The sequence below is a fragment of the Pelobates fuscus genome, chromosome 10, assembly GCF_036172605.1.
Source record: "Pelobates fuscus isolate aPelFus1 chromosome 10, aPelFus1.pri, whole genome shotgun sequence".
Lineage (NCBI taxonomy): Eukaryota > Metazoa > Chordata > Amphibia > Anura > Pelobatidae > Pelobates > Pelobates fuscus.
The window spans coordinates 14,982,540-14,999,528 of NC_086326.1; the positions used below are offsets into that span (position 1 = coordinate 14,982,540).

Here is a 16,989-nt window from a genome sequence, read left to right on the forward strand (position 1 = left end):
AATATAGCTCTCCAATCCCCCAAACATGAGCCTAGACAGCACAAAGGGGTAAACTATTCTGTTTAATGGCAGCCACAACTGGCCTTTTATGGCAGTCCCCATGCAAGGGGCACTCCCCCTAGACCTGAGAGTAGATTACAGTAAAAAATTTATTTATTTACAAAGGGGAATCCTGAAAATACGCATAGTAAGGAACGCAAACAATATTTATTATTAGCCAGTGATTGTGATATCAAAGGTGGCCCATTGCAAGTCGTATTACTCACTAGCCTGCCCTTCCCCTTGTGAGTAATACTAATTGCAACTTGTGGCCAACGATCGCCTGAGACTGTTTGCTGATGCTCTCACTCTCAACAGCCGCCAAGGCAAACCTGCCTGGAGTGTACGGCAGGAGAGAAGAGGTGAGTGCCCAGTGACTCCAGCCCTCCGTTGTTTTTGGGGATGCAGGTCCTTGACCCGCTTCAGTCTGGATTCAGCGCTCGACACTCTGTTGAAACAGCTGTTACCAAAGTATCCAACGATTTAATCGCTGCTAAATCTCGCGACCATTACTCTATCCTAATTCTCCTTGATCTTTCTGCTGCCTTTGACACTGTTGATTATCAACAGCTTCTTCTCATTCTCCATAATCTCGGTCTACGAGATACTGCTCTCTCCTGGTGTTCCTCCTACCTCTCCCAGCGCTCTTTCATTGTTTCTTTCTCTGACTCCGACTCTTATCCCCAACCCCTTTCTGTTGGTTCTCTCCCCAGGTTCTGTTCTTGGTCCCCTATTGTTCTCAGTCTACACTGCCTCCCTTGGTAAACTCATCAGCTCCTTTGACTTCCATTATCATTTATATGCAGATGACACACAAATCTACCTGTCCTCTCCTGATCTCTCTCCGCCTATCTTGACTTATGTCTCTGACTGCCTCTCCGCGATTTCTAACTGGATGGCTGCTCACTTCCTTAAACTCAACCTGTCCAAAACAGAACTTCTGGTCTTTCCTCCCTCAAGTGTTGCTGCTCCCGTATCTGTCTCCCTCCAAGTCAACGGCGCCACCATCACCTCTACCTCGCAGGCTCGCTGCCTAGGTGTTCTCTTTGACTCTGACCTCTCCTTCACGCCTCATGTCCAGGCGATCGCCAAATCCTGCCGCTTCCATCTCAAAAACATAGCTCGTATCCACCCCTACTTAACACCAGAAGGTGTCCATGTCGTCGTTCTTTCTCGCCTTGACTACTGCGATCTCCTTCTCAGTGGTCTGCACCGCTGCAATCTATAATGAATGCAGCCGCCGAGGCGCATTTTCCTGTCCGCCCGCACCTCCCACGCCTCCCCCTCTGTCAGTCCCTACATTGGCTTCCAGTTAGATATAGGGCTCAATTGAAGACTCTGGTCCTTGCTTACAAGACCCTAAATAATGCAGCTCCTACCTATCCTCCCTAATAGCATGTCCCGTCGAGTCCCCTGTGCTCTGCCGAAAACCTACGTCTATCCTCTGTCCATACTCCCACACCTGATGCTTGCCTCCAAGGCTTCTCCAGGGCTTCACCTTTTCTGTGGAACTCCCTTCCCTTCTCTGTTAGACTTTCACCCAGTCTTCACTCCTTCAAAAAAATTTTTTGAAAACACACTTCTTCAAGAAAGCCTATCATTTAAACTGTTAGCAGGTTTTCATTCACCTCCTCCCCCCATGACTCCTCTCCTCTACTACGTTCTCAGTGAATACTTTTCTAGCAACCTGTTTCATTACCCATACTTATACCCTTTGTGTCACTATACCCCACTCCCTCTTGTCTGGGAGCTTATTGTATGTAAGCTTATTGAGCAGGGCCCTCAACCCCTCTTTTCCTGTGAGTCTATTTCTCTGGTTACAATTACGTGTCCGTAAAAAAAACGGCTTCATCAACGCTATGGAATTTGCTGGCGCTATATAAATAATAAAATAATAATAACGTGGCAGTGTTTCTTTAAGAGTTGTGCACAGTGTCAATAACATTCTAAACATTCCTTCAGTGTACATTGTCATTGTTTATTCCTAGCAGAGTGAGGATATGATATCCTTCTGTACATGCAATTATTATTTAAATTTTTTATATTTTACAGTCTTTTTGGGGGTGAGGATATCCTAATCGGTATATTATTTTACTTAAATGTGTCTTTTTTTTTTTTTACCTCTTTTTAATATATTTTTAAATTATATTCTCAGTCTTTCATTGTTCAGTGTAGAATCAAATGGTTTTGCGTCTGCATGTGTACACAGGATTTTGTGTTGGCAACGCTCCCTCTAGTGGTAAATTATATTCCCTGTTAAAGGGTCACTCTAGGATGCAATTCACCCATTCTGTTTGGAGATGGATTGTGTAGATCAGGGATAGGCAACATTTTAGTAGTTTTGTGTCTGCATTCTGCTTGTGTTATTTATCGGGGCAGTTGTTGCTTTTTAGCATTGTATTTGTGCGTTTATGGGCTATTATATTGTATATATATATTCATGCGTAGTATTGTGTATGATGCCTTTGAATGGGGGCTGTGTATCAAGGCTGCTTGTGGAATTTTGTATGCAAATGATGTCACATTGCATGTTTGTTGGTGTGTGTATGTGTGGGGCGGCTTCCAGTATTGCATGTGAGAGGATGCTTGTGGGGTTATATGGGGGGGGGGGGGGGAGGGGTTTCTTCCCCAGCTCTGTGTATATCTAGCAGTGTCTGTGGCTTCCCTGTGGTCTAGTGGGGACCGGGCTGGCCAAGTACAGGTCAAGGACAGGGGCTACGATGGCTTTTGCAGGCTGCTCTACTCTGAGATCACTTCCTCTAAGTGCCGGATGCCTAAATTGAGGATTGTTCTCACCAACTGCAACCACCGCTTGGTTGCGATATATATATATTAATATATATATATATAGTTCCTGTCTGTCTCTGGCAGCCCTGAGTGCCATAGGTTGCTGACCTATGGCGTAAGTAATGAATGTAACCATGTATACAAAGACAGCTAATGCAGATATTAACAGATACTGAAGTTTAAAGTTGCAGCATTTGCTGAAAATGCCCAGATTTTACATAGAGGAGATTTTACAATCACTGATTATTTGGCTTTAAAAATAAGTGTTTACAAATGCTATTTAATGGAGGTTTAATGCTCCTCTAACAAATCTATAAATATTATTGTATCTTGCTCCTTTATAGAAAGGTTTAACATGTGACAATGGCACATTCTAAGCAGAACATTTTCATACCACCACTTACCTATGTTTTATTTGTGTTTAAACCAGATCTTCTTTGTTGGTATTTGTGTGTATATTGACAAACATAAGTGTTTCTTATTCCTTGTTGGTCATGGTAAACACTGCACAATGCTCACACATTAAAGGAAAACGTCAGGCACCATAACCACTACAGCTCATGGTGGGTAGCGCCACCAACAATGTACTGTGGTCTGCCAGGCAGAGCAAGATTAACCATTAAGAAACTTTAGGCAGCTGCTTAGGGACCAGAGGTTCACAGGGGCCCTGGAACTATAATTTTGCTTGGCCACATTAACCATACCTATGAGAAGAGGGACCCAGACTGATAACCTGCCGAGAGCGCCATAGAATCTTAAAGGGTAACTGCAGACGTCCAAACGACTTTAGCTTAATGAACTGGTTATGGTGTATAGATCATGCCTCTGCAGTCTCGGTGCTGAATGATCTGCCATTTCTTGCCATCTTTACAATGGAGTGCCCCAGGACACTCCAGGCACCATATCCACTACAAGGATCTGTGTTGCTTATATGGTGTTGGGAGTTTTCCTTTAAGAGTAAAAAACAAAAAATAAAAACTCCCAATGTTGTAGATTAGTTTGCCTAGCCGTCTCTGTGTTCTACGAACAATACAAATGTAAAGTCTTCAAAGCTGCACATACGAGAATAAATAGGAATAGAGGCGATTTAGTCTAAATAGAGATTGTTTCGTGGCCAGTAGCTTTTACTTACTTTTGTAAAATAAATTGTGTAATCCTATAATACAATTTTTATGGCTAACTTGATTTTTAAAACCCCAAGGAAACTACTCTCGTATAAGTTGAAAATTTGTTCTAGGGTAGAAAAGTAAAGGAACGCCATGCTTATATTTTATTTATTAAAAAACAAACAAAAACCATTTAAATTGTAGAATTTAATTTCAGTTTTTATGTCCTGTATTTGTTCGCCTTGATACGAACTGGTCCTCGTATGTTTGCTAAGTAAAATGGGAACATAAAACCAAATATAGTAACATTGCACACTCTCCCAGGGACACCACGGTTTTACAAATTTGCATTACAGGGGCCAGTTTGTAAGGTTTTGGAATTATGTACCTACTTGTAAGTGAGTAAGACGTAAGTGATCAATCTCTTTTACTGTGTGATTCGTTTCCGTTGACAACTAAACCCTGTATTGATTAGCCATTACTTTGTTAGATAATCTCGTGTCATTGAATGTTCTTTAAAGAATAAAGCCTCTTAGATTGTTTTACCCCAGCAGCGCAACTAGAATTGAAAACTCATTCAGAATTATAGACAGCTTTCAAAGCGATATTACAACAAATCGGTGTTTGTGTATGTAATATCTTAAAGCAGGCATAAAGCCTGTCTCTCTGAGAATTATGGGTGCCATATCACTAAAAGGTTTGCTGAATGCAAAGAAAATTTTCCATTAGCTTCCACTTAACCCTCTAGCTTCCATTAAAGTGACACTATAGTCACCAAAACAACTTTAGCTTAATGAACTGTTTTTTTTGTATAGATCATGCCTTTGAGGTTTTTCTGCTCAATTCTTTGCCATTTAGGAGTTAAATCACTTTTGTTTATGTTTATGCAGCCCTAGCCACACCTCCCCTGGTTGTGACTGACACAGCCTGCATGAAAATAAATTGGCTTTATTTTCAATCAGATGTAACTTACTTTAGAAGTTTTTATCTTCTGGTCTGCAAATTGAACTATAGTTACCTACAGGAGGCTTCTGCAGGGTGTAGCAAGCTACTAACAGAGCAGGAGATACAGAATTCTAAGTTAAACATAATTTATAATAAAGGAAGTTTAAACATTAGATCTCTCTTTACTATACGAGTTTAGGAAGACTGTGCAGGTCACATGTCTAGGACTGCATAAACAAAGTTATTTAACTCCTAAATGACAGAGAATTGAGCAGTAAGCCTGCAGAGCGTCATCAAAACGGCTTCATTAAGTTAAAGTTGTTTTGGTGACTATAGTGTCCCTTTAATGTCCACCTACCTCTTTAACTGTCATTGCATTGAGCCACACTACTGCTCTGTAAGTGTTATATCGTACTGTCATTATAGTGAGACACACTACTGCTCTATAAGTGTTCTCTTACTGTCATTGTACTGAGCCACACTACTGCTGTTTAAGAGTTATCTCTTAATGTCATTATAGTGAGCCACACTACTGCTTTCTAAGTGTTATATCGTACTGTCATTATAGTGAGCTACACTACTGCTCTGTAAGTGTTATCTCTTACTGTCATTATAGTGAGCCACACTACTGCTCTGTAAGTGTTATCTCCTACTGTCATTATAGTGGGCCTCACTACTGCTCTCTGTGTTATCTCTTACTGTCATTATAGTGAGCCACACAACTGCTCTGTAAGTGTTATCTCTAACTGTCATTATAGTGAGCCATTCTACTGCTCTGTAAGTGTTATCTCTTACTGTCATTATAGTGAGCCTCACTACTGCTCTGTAAGTGTTATCTCTTACTGTCATTATAGTGAGCCTCACTACTGCTCTGTTAGTGTTAAATCTTACTGTCATTATAGTGAGCCACAATACTGCTCTGCAAGTGTTATCTCTTACTGTCATTGCCACACTACTGCTGTGTAGTGTTATCTCCTACTGTCGTTAGTGAGCCACACTACTGCTCTCTGTGTTTTCTCTCACTGTCATTATAGTGAGCCACACTACTGCTCTTTAAGTGTTATCTCTTACTGTCGTTAGTGAGCCTCACTACTGCTCTGTAAGTGTTATCTCTTACTGTAATTATAGTGAGCCACACTACTGCTGTGTAAGTGTTATCTCTTACTGTCATTATAGTGAGCCACACAACTGCTGTGTAAGTGTTATCTCTCACTGTCATTATAGTAAGCCACACTACTGCTCTGTAAGTGTTATCTCTCACTGTCATTATAGTAAGCCACACTACTGCTGTGTAAGTGTTATCTCTTACTGTCATTATAGTGAGCCACACTACTGCTCTCTGTGTTATCTCTTTCTGTCATTATAGTGAGCCACGCTACTGCTTTGTAAGTGTTATCTCTTACTGTCATTATAGTGAGCCACACTACTGCTCTGTAAGTGTTAGCTCTTACTGTCATTATAGTGAGCCACACTACTGCTCTGTAAGTGTTATCTCTTACTGTCATTATAGTGAGCCACACTACTGCTCTCTGTGTTATCTCTTACTGTCATTATAGTGAGCCACACTACTGCTCTGTAAGTGTTAGCTCTTACTGTCATTATAGTGAGCCACGCTACTGCTGTGTAAGTGTTATCTCTCACTGTCATTATAGTAAGCCACACTTCTGCTCTATAAGTGTTATCTCTTACTGTCATTATAGTGAGCCACACTTCTGCTCTGTAAGTGTTATCTCTTACTGTCATTATAGTGAGCCACGCTACTGCTGTGTAAGTGTTATCTCTTACTGTCATTATAGTGAGCCACGCTACTGCTGTGTAAGTGTTATCTCTCACTGTCATTATAGTGAGCTACACTACTGCTGTGTAAGTGTTATCTCTCACTGTCATTATAGTGAGCTACACTACTGCTGTGTAAGTGTTATCTCTTACTGTCATTATAGTGAGCCACACTACTGCTCTGTAAGTGTTATCTCTTACTGTAATTATAGTGAGCCACGCTACTGCTGTGTAAGTGTTATCTCTTACTGTCATTATAGTGAGCCACACAACTGCTCTGTAAGTGTTATCTCTCACTGTCATTATAGTAAGCCACACTACTGCTCTGTAAGTGTTATCTCTCACTGTCATTATAGTAATCCACACTACTGCTCTGTAAGTGTTATCTCTTACTGTCATTATAGTGAGCCACACTACTGCTCTGTAAGTGTTATCTCTCACTGTCATTATAGTAAGCCACACTACTGCTCTGTAAGTGTTATCTCTCACTGTCATTATAGTAAGCCACACTACTGCTGTGTATGTGTTAACTCTTACTGTCATTATAGTGAGCCACACTACTGCTCTGTAAGTGTTATCTCTTACTGTAATTATAGTGAGCCACGCTACTGCTGTGTAAGTGTTATCTCTTACTGTCATTATAGTGAGCCACACAACTGCTCTGTAAGTGTTATCTCTCACTGTCATTATAGTAAGCCACACTACTGCTCTGTAAGTGTTATCTCTCACTGTCATTATAGTGAGCCACACTACTGCTATCTGTGTTATCTCTCACTGTCATTATAGTAAGCCACACTACTGATCTGTAAGTGTTATCTCTTACTGTCATTATAGTGAGCCACACTACTGCTCTCTGTGTTATCTCTTACTGTCATTATAGTAAGCCACACTACTGCTCTGTAAGTGTTATCTCTCACTGTCATTATAGTGAGCCACACTACTGCTGTGTAAGTGTTATCTCTTACTGTCATTATAGTGAGCCACGCTACTGCTCTCTGTGTTATCTCTTACTGTCATTATAGTGAGCCACGCTACTGCTCTCTGTGTTATCTCTTACTGTCATTATAGTGAGCCACGCTACTGCTCTGTAAGTGTTATCACTTACTGTCATTATAGTGAGCCACGCTACTGCTCTCTGTGTTATCTCTTACTGTCATCACTCTTGCTCTCACTGTTATCACTCTTGCTGTAATTCACTTTAGTAATGATAACCTTTTAATAGCATTGCTTTGAGAGTTGAGTGTTGCTTTATTACTAGAACTGCTGTGAGCCCCATTTCAGCTCTGGAAGGGTTATTTCGATCTGCTCTTTGCCAGACTGGTATCACACCAGTAGCTGTGGGGTTATGTGGGTTTTGTCTACTTATCAAGTATCAGAATTAAATCCACATATCAGACGCGCGGTGTCATCATGATTGCGTACTGTCTAATTATAACAAGATTTCACATACACAGGCCAGCACTGACCTAAACGCTAGAAGCAAGAATACCACCTCATCTTGGCAGTGCCCTTAATGTGAAATCCGACTCTGCCTTGGGAATACAGACAGTAAGGTTTCAGCTCTGTTAACTAGTTTGGGTTCAAATATACTTTGAAACAATAGCAATATCAAAAACTGAAAGCAGAGTAATGTCAATCTCTGTTTTCAAAGTTTTACATGGCACAGGTTTGTATTGCCGATACCTATTAATTTGATCACTGGTTTTGAGATTATGCCACGTTTGTGTTCCACGTAAACATGAAAGTTCCAACTCACGTGACTTCCAGATCTTTTAGCCTCTCACTTCCCATGTTACTGCGCTGACTCGTGAAAAAGGGGATCATATTCTTCTGCCCCTAATTCCTGCACCCACACTAGCCTGGAAAAGTTAATACCATATCCAGACCCATACTCATTTGATTATTACTGTATGTTATTGGTACCAAAACATAGTAAACAAGGGGGAAAAAATCTCTCTATTGAAGTTTTGCAATCATGTAAAAGAAAAGTTGATGACCAGGCCAGCTTCAGGTAGGGATACAAATTGACTTTTATTTATTGCAGTCGTTAAACCAGGGGTGCCCAAAAGGTAGATCCTCAGATGTTGTAGAACTACAACTCCCATGATGCTTTGCATGCCTTTAGAATGACAAAGCATCATGGAAGCTGTAGTTTTAAAACATCTGGGGGTCTACCTTTTGATCACTCATGGATTATACAGTATTCTTATGCATCTTCCATAATAGCTGTCCGTAGATGTATCGGCCCATCCACCTAATGGACATTCTTGTAGCGACTGTGTGTGGACACATTTCAGTTTACACTTACTGTCAATGGCATAGAGGAAAAAGTTTACAAACAAGTTAATTCGTTAAGTCAATGTGTTTACTGGTAACTTGGGTAGCTCAAAATATAGATTAAACAATGTATATTTGTATATTGTGATATTAAAACTTACGCAGAACTTGGAAAGGTGTCAGTAGCCTACTAGCACCATAACCGGTAGAATGGACTTTGTATCCCTTTAAAACTATTGGATACCTTCAATATATTAATGCGTATCTATTTATTTAACGTAATTAATAAACATAGTAACTGATAGAATTCCGCACACATTCAGCCACGGAACATTTGGGGTTAGATGTTTTCATTTCTGAAATAAACCTGGGTTGATATCCCCTTTAACCGTAATTCTGTTGTTATTATTATAATTATTAACCATACAAGGAATGGATACATTGGGTGTTCATACATCTAAGTACCGGTAGTTCTAATATTTTAAAAGCGGAGCAACCCAGAATATTCTGTTGGTTCTATGGTAACTTTGTCCTAGAACTGATTGTGTGTAACTCCTCGCTGACTGTCTCATGTATGAATCTTTGTTGTGGAACATCTGTGAGGACATCTAGAGATGTGCTGCTTGTAAAACTGACCCTGCGCATTTTCATCTTCCAGACCTACAACAGCTGTGCTAGACTGTGCTTGAATCAGGAAACGGTATGTTTATCTGGGTCCACCATGAAGACGGAGAGCTGTGTTGTAAAAGTAAGTGACACCATAAACCAAAAATGCTAAATTCTGGAAAAGAAAAGATATAGAACAATCTCTTTGGGGATTCTCTCGAATATATATATATATATATATATATATATATATATATAATGATGGATTTGTAAAAAAAAAAAAAAAAAAACTTGGATTTTATATTTGTTCCTGACAAAGTATTATCTGTCTATTGTGGTTTTAAAGATCTACATCTTCTATCAGAAATATACAGGCCTCAATATTTATGGATGTTGGATAGGAGCAGTAAAAATATATACATATATTTATAATCTAATCTAGATAGATTTTATTTTTACTGTTTCTATGTCTTTCCATCAACTGCTTACTTTTCTCTTGATCTGTTAATAAAACCAACATTTAGTGACGTTCTCTAGCCATAAATCATAACTTTTTCCCATCAATACTCTCTTTTTTTTTTTTCCCCCATCGTGGTTGGAGTTCAGAATATTGACCTTCATTAATATGTGCAGCATTGCATGTTTCAGTGAATCCGTATTATGAGAACATTTAAATTCGGAATCCAGGAATTCTACCGAACACCCGATCTGCCTAAATTCAGCCAAATTATGGTTCAGTCCGAAACAAATCTCCGAGTCTAGTTTTCAATTGATTTATGAATACTGACCTATGAAATAAATATAATGAAAAGTTGCTTTCGGTTATAAGTGATCTAACCTCTAAAATAATAGATATTAGAGTGACCATAGACTCACCTAATTGTACAACTAGAATAGGAATGGCATGGTAATATTATGAGAAATAGAATTGTGTATCTGTTATTATGATCTGTGAGTGTCTACATATCTATAATATAATATTAAAGCCCCTGTGTAGTCACAGGAAGAATGTGAATTAGTTTACAAATAACTCAAAGGATTTTACAAAATATGAGGGTGTTTCATATAGGGCAGATAGAACAGGCAGACATGATATTTGGTAGGAAGGCAGGAAATATTGACATCTGGGTTCACGGATGATTGGATTGTAGTCTTTGCTTTCCTGACCAGGAGCCTATACTTTAACAAAGGGAACAGGCAGACTAGACTATTGTGTGTGTGTTTGTGTGTGTGTGTGTGTGTTACTGATGTGTGCCATGGAATGTAATTAAAGGGGCAATATAACCACTACAGTTCAATGAAGTGTTATGCTTCCTCGAGTCTCCGTGTTGTGCTGTCGTCCACTTTAATGTTAAGCTGTTTATTTGGGTTTTGACATAAGACAAGGCAGTTCTCACCGCCCCGACACCACATCCTTAGCCAGGCTGATAATACAGAATTTACACTTCTGAGGTTTCATGTCAATTCTACTTTAGCCAGACAGTATCAATTAATTGCGAGTGTTTAAAGCAGGTTAAATTGACATTGATGATGCAGATTCAGCACACCAAACAAGGAAGGGGGCTGTCTCTGGGATTCGTGGTTTATGCCAAACCATTCCTGAACGATTTGACAGCACGTAAGCTCATTGAGCAGGGCCCTCAACCCCTCTGTTCCTGTGCGTCCATTTGTCTGGTTACAATTACGTGTCTGTTAGTCCACCCATTGTACAGCGCTACGGAATTTGCTAGCGCTATATAAATATGCTAAAGTGTAGTTTTGCTAGCCCTGTATGTAATTGTTTTATTCACCTATATGCGTTCCTCTATTTCCCCTCTGATTTGTGACTGACCTCTGACCCCTCCCTTCTCTTATTGATATGTTTTTGTTTTTTTTAATATCCATCTCTTCATCTCTGTACCTAGGTACATATCCCCCTCCCTTACCTTTATTGCAAGCTCTCTGACCCTCACATCTCTTTATTTAACAGCCTGATTCCCCAACTTTGCAAGCCCATTACTGCTGTGAGCAAGCCTGAACCGTTACAGTCCATAATGAATGCGGCGGTGAGGCTCATCTTCCTGTCCACCCGCACCTCCCACACCTCACCCTTCTGTCAGTCCCCACATTGGCTTCCTATAAAATATAGAGCTCAATTTAAAATTCTGATGCTTGCTTTCAAATCTCCACATAATGCTGCTCCCACCTATCTATCCTCCCTTATACACAAGTATGTCCCGTCTAGGCCCTTACGATCTGCTGAAGACTTATGTCTATCTTCTGTCCGTACTCCCACCCCTGATGCTCGCCTTCAAGATTTCTCGAGGGCTGCTCCGTTCCTGTGGAACTCGCTTCCCTCCTCCGTTAGATGCTCACCCAGTCTCCACTCCTTCAAAAAATCGTTAAAAACCCACTTCTTCATAAAATCTTATCAATTAAACTGTTAGTACCCCCCCCCCCCACATTACTTATATTTATTATAGCGCTCCACTTGTTGGTATATAATCTATACCTCCTTTTTTAATATTTGCACTTTATTGTGGATTAGGGTATTCCACTTTTTGTGTTGAGCTGCTTCTTTTATTCAGGCACTTTAGAGTATCAGTCACTATCTCCGTAAAGGGATAGCTGTTTTTGTGTGTGTTAATAGCTCCCGACTGATTCCTCTTCTGCAACTGTCACTAGTCTAATACTATCCTTACCTTTTTGTGTCATTTTACCCCACTCCCTCTAGCATGTAAGCTCATTGAACTTGTCTGGTTACAACTACATGTCTGTTCGTCCACCCATTGTAAAGCGCTGCGGAATTTGATGGCGCTATATAAATAACATAATAATAATAATAAAATAATAATAATCATAATTAAACTGTGGAAAGGCACCAGGACACTCTGGGCGACTGTAGCCATGCTACTTAGAGTGTTTGTTTAAAGTACATCTGACCTAGGATGTGATGTCTGACCATGCAGGATGCCTTTGTAACCTTCGATATGTTTGCCGTAAGACTGCCTGCTAGCCAGGTTCCATGCCATCATAAATACTGTATATATTGGCTAGTTGCTGGATGTCCTGGATCCACATTCCACGATTAACTTGACTTTTCTCTTTGTTCTCTAATTTAACCAGGATATGTTATCCGAATATAAAAAAATGAGTTCTGCTTGACGCTAACACAGCCGTCCCCTTAGTGTATCTAAATTATTTAATTTGGAAGCGTTTGCATAATCTGCAGATCCCTATTTTGAATTTAGTGTCTCTGTTCCACAATCCAACTTCCACTTTTTATTTAATGAATTTTAATAGCTCCGTTGTTTAGTTTGGAGAATTATATCTACAGGAAAGGAAATATTTCAGTTCAGATTATGCTGAAACAGTGTGATTGTGGCGTGAGAAGCATCGTGCTGTTTAATGAGCACCATGTCCTTTTCTCATAACTGATAGTAAACATTTTCCTAAAGACTTATTGCCAAGCATGAACTATGCCGGCGTTTCACTTTTTCTATCGCTTTGCTTTCCCAGCTATTATTGGTAATTAAGAAAAACCACAATCTTAATGTAAATGCATTGGGATATTTGGTTCAAACGGTAGTTTAACAATCTGTGTTCTACCATCACTGTAATGAGTGCGTTTCGCAGGTATCTGCAAATTGAATTTTTTATTAAATAGAATATATTATTTCTTTTTCAGGGCTACGGTATTTTTTCATTCCTTCATTAAGCTTTTTTTTTGTTTGTTCTGCAGCTTCTACAATATGAAGATTGTAGGATAGTACATGTTTTTTAGTGGAATGTGCATTTTGTGAATTAGATATAGCAACTTTATTTAACATTTGGACTTTAACTGAAAACCTATTTGACATTGTCCTTCGCGGTTATTTACTAACCTGGAAATGTGCAGAGATTTGCATAGATATTGTGAATTTGATGCCAAGGTTACTGAGCTGAAAGCTAGTTTGTAGAATTATTTTTCCAGTTAGATGTTTTTGGTCTAAAATCTGCAGTTCCTTTGTCAATTCCTGGTTTTAATAATCAAATTATTAAGCGTGTTAAAAGACCCATTAAACGATACCAGTCTTGTCCAAACTCTTCCTCTGATCCCCTCTTAATTTCTTCCTTTTGCCCTTGGATAAATGAATTGAATACACACAATTAAAGCGCCTTGTCACCTTCTTCACCTTTTACAAATGATGACATCGCAGATTGGGGCGAGGTGGCCTGGGGGTACAGCAGAGGTAAGATCTACTTACCTGGTCCTGTCTCCAGCAGGGGCTGCCATCTTTTTTTTATTCAACTCCACCAGGAGCCCACATCAGCGCCGTACTCTTGTGCATGCACGAGAGTTTAACACTGTCTATGGAAGATCCCGCAAGACCACAGAAAAAACAAAATAAAAACCGTTTAGGAGTGAGGAAGAGAGGAAGAACGGATTGCAGATAGGTGCGTTTAGGGCGATAGTGCCACTTTAATACACTCTGTTTACAATGTCATCCATACAATTATCCTCTAAAATTAAAACTCACTCTTTTAGGAGCAAATATTATTACTTAATTTTAGTGTTGATCCAGCATTTTGCTGGGTGTCCATGGGTGCTGACAGAATAGACAACGTTACCCTTGTACAGTGGAGCGATCACAAAATGAGGATTTTACAATTTTACATGTGTTTTTGTGGGTTTCAAAACCACCAGGTTCCCGCTATCTTTGTGTTAATGTGTGTATTTTAAATAAAATTGCACTATACACTACGTGCTTTAAAATTTCTCTCTTTTATATTCGTCTGAACTAAAAGTCGATAAAGGGAAATTCGTGGACGCGCAGTGCTAGATGAAAGAGCTGGGCACCGCGGGAACGCTAATAGTGAGCAGTAATATTTGCTCCTAAAAGAGTGAGTTTACATTTTTAGAGGAGATGTGGGAATTTAACAGGTTATGTTGTAGAAAGAGGGCACTGTTTGTTTGTGTTACTATTAATTTTTATATAAATGTAATGCTGAGAATGGAGATTTAAAACTACTACCTGCATACATTTTTTTTTTTTTATTAGATTGTTGTATGTGTCTTGAAATATGATAATGCTGGTTTGTGAGGTAAGAATACACAGAGGAGGTTTATAATCTGAAGAAAAAAAAATGAGTGTAATACTGTTTGAAATGGCTCCGTAACACCGCTCCCTCTTTCAAAATGAGGATTTCGTAAAGATAAAATGTTTATGAAATATTAACATTGACGGAATTCACTGAATTTCCAACAAAGTCAAAAGATATCATAAGACAGAATAGGAACTTCGCTTGGCAAAAGACAGAGTTACTGCCGTCAGCTCTTGTCATTCCATCCGTCACTAGTTTTGACTGTAGGGTAAAAGCTCCATCTAAGGACCTCGGTGTTGTACTCTCGCGCATGCATAGACTCCTGGCAGAGGAAACCCGAGGAGCTAAAGATTAAGACCATGGCGGAGACTGCAAGGAGCAGGTTCAGGTAGGTAAACCTTACCTTTCCCCACACCTCCCCCTAGCCACCGGACACCAGTACAAAATATGCAATGACCCAGTCGGTGACAGAGCAGCTTTAAGTAGCTGTAGCAGGGTTGCTATTTTGGAACAGATGTAAATAATTCCTATAGTCTTATGGTACTGTGCGAGAAAAACTCCAAATACAGCTAACTTGACTAACATTCTTCTATCTCAAATTTAAATTGAGAGTGTGATTCTCTAACCCTGGGACATTCCTTTAAAAAACTCCTTAAAGGGAAAGACTAGGTTTAAAAAAAATTCATATTGTTAATGCAGTTAGGGTGATTTTTTCAGTCTCTAAAATCCTACCTCTTTTGCGATTTATGCAGCTAAGCTGATTTGTCACACGCCTTCTTTGCTCAGCACTGACTAATGATGTGAATAGAATAAAATGCCTTAACTCCTAAACTTCAGGTAATTGACTAACGAGACTACAGGTGTATGATCTGTGCACCAAAACTACTTCATTAAGCTGAAGTTTTTTTTGTGCTTTGAGTGTGCCTTTAATACAAGAGTTGAAAGTGGGAATGGTAGCAGAACACTGGAAAAACTAGTAGTCCGAACAAGATGCTTTATAATTCTAGCTGCATGGATTATATGGTTTGTTCAGTGTCTTTGAATTGATTGGTATTTTTGTGTGTGTTTTGTTTTTTTGTGATTTTTTTTTGTTTTGTTTGTTTTTCTCTTTAATTTGCCATAGCACAGACTTTTAAATAGGTGGATCAGTCTGTGTCTTTCTTTCTGAAAATTCTACTTGAGTCAATTAGGAACTCATCGGTCCTCATGAACTCTGAGATTAGAAATAGTACCTACATTCTGATGTGCAGTGTTTTCATTGGTGGAGCTGCCATAGGTTATTATTATCGTTTTTTATATCGCGTCAACTTATTCTGCAGCGCTTTACAATTTTAAGGGGAATTTAAACTATTACAAATAGTTGATGAGAACCCTGCTCAGACGAGTTTACGTTCCCAAACCAGTCCTCATGGCCCACCAACAATCCAGGATTTATGTATTTCCCTGTTTTATTCCAATGGAAATATTGTCAAAACCTGGACTGTTGTTGGTCTGTTAGGACCAGATTGGGGACTGCTGGTCTAGAGGTTACAATCTGTGAGCCAGACCCAATTCAAACAGTAGAGTGGTGTTCTATTGTAGAGAATATAGTTCTGCTAGGTAAATAAAGCCTTTGTTGTGTTCCGATGAATGTAAGTTCTGACTATAGTGCTTGTATAGTGCACTGTGATAAAGGACATAATAAATGTACATACACCTTGTATTAAATATATTGTCACAAAGTTCTGTACAGTATTTTAGTGAACGCTAGCTTGTGCTTTTAACCACAGTGTAGCTTAAAAAAAAAAAAGTTTATTTCTCTATTTACAACATCTGCAGGTATACATAATTAAGACGTTGGATACAGCACTATATAGTCTATAGTCGTGTACCAGTGTGTCTATGTTTAAATGGGGCCTGTTTTATTGTTTTTTTATTCACTGATCAGTGAAGCAAATCTTAAATGGTTCTTCGCTTATACTTTTTGGTTTGTAATCGCTTTTATGATAAAATCATTGCTAAATCACATACCTCCTGGCTGCCTTCTGCCTGTGAGGAATGGGACCATGTTATGGGGCAAAATATTCTTGGTACATGCACACCAATCACTGACTATATACATAAACATAACGAGCCCCCAACCCACAAACTAGAATCTTCTATCAATTATGTGCTTAATTATTTCACCTAATCAATAGAATGTTGTGCATTTGCTACTTTGTCATTGATGAGATTACACAGAGCGTGATGCTATTGCATAAATGTAAAGTCCCTTGATATGTGAATTATCGAGTCCACTTACATATCCTCCTATCACTGGGATTTAAACATGTTCAGGGATATTCCCAATTCCGAAGATTGCTGGGAATCCACCAGGAAATGTCATGTTTTTGAGCAAAGTAGATGGGAT

General features: G+C 39.2%; 1 protein-coding gene across 2 annotated transcripts in view; it reads left to right on the top strand.

The window, feature by feature from the left end:
• Positions 1-16,989, top strand: part of BTRC (beta-transducin repeat containing E3 ubiquitin protein ligase) — a 154,381-nt gene that overhangs the window by 82,838 nt on the left and 54,554 nt on the right. For both annotated transcript variants that reach the window (XM_063434072.1, XM_063434073.1), the window contains exon 3: positions 9,589-9,678. In XM_063434072.1, coding sequence (XP_063290142.1) covers positions 9,589-9,678 — 90 coding nt within the window. The remainder of the gene's footprint in view (positions 1-9,588; positions 9,679-16,989) is intronic.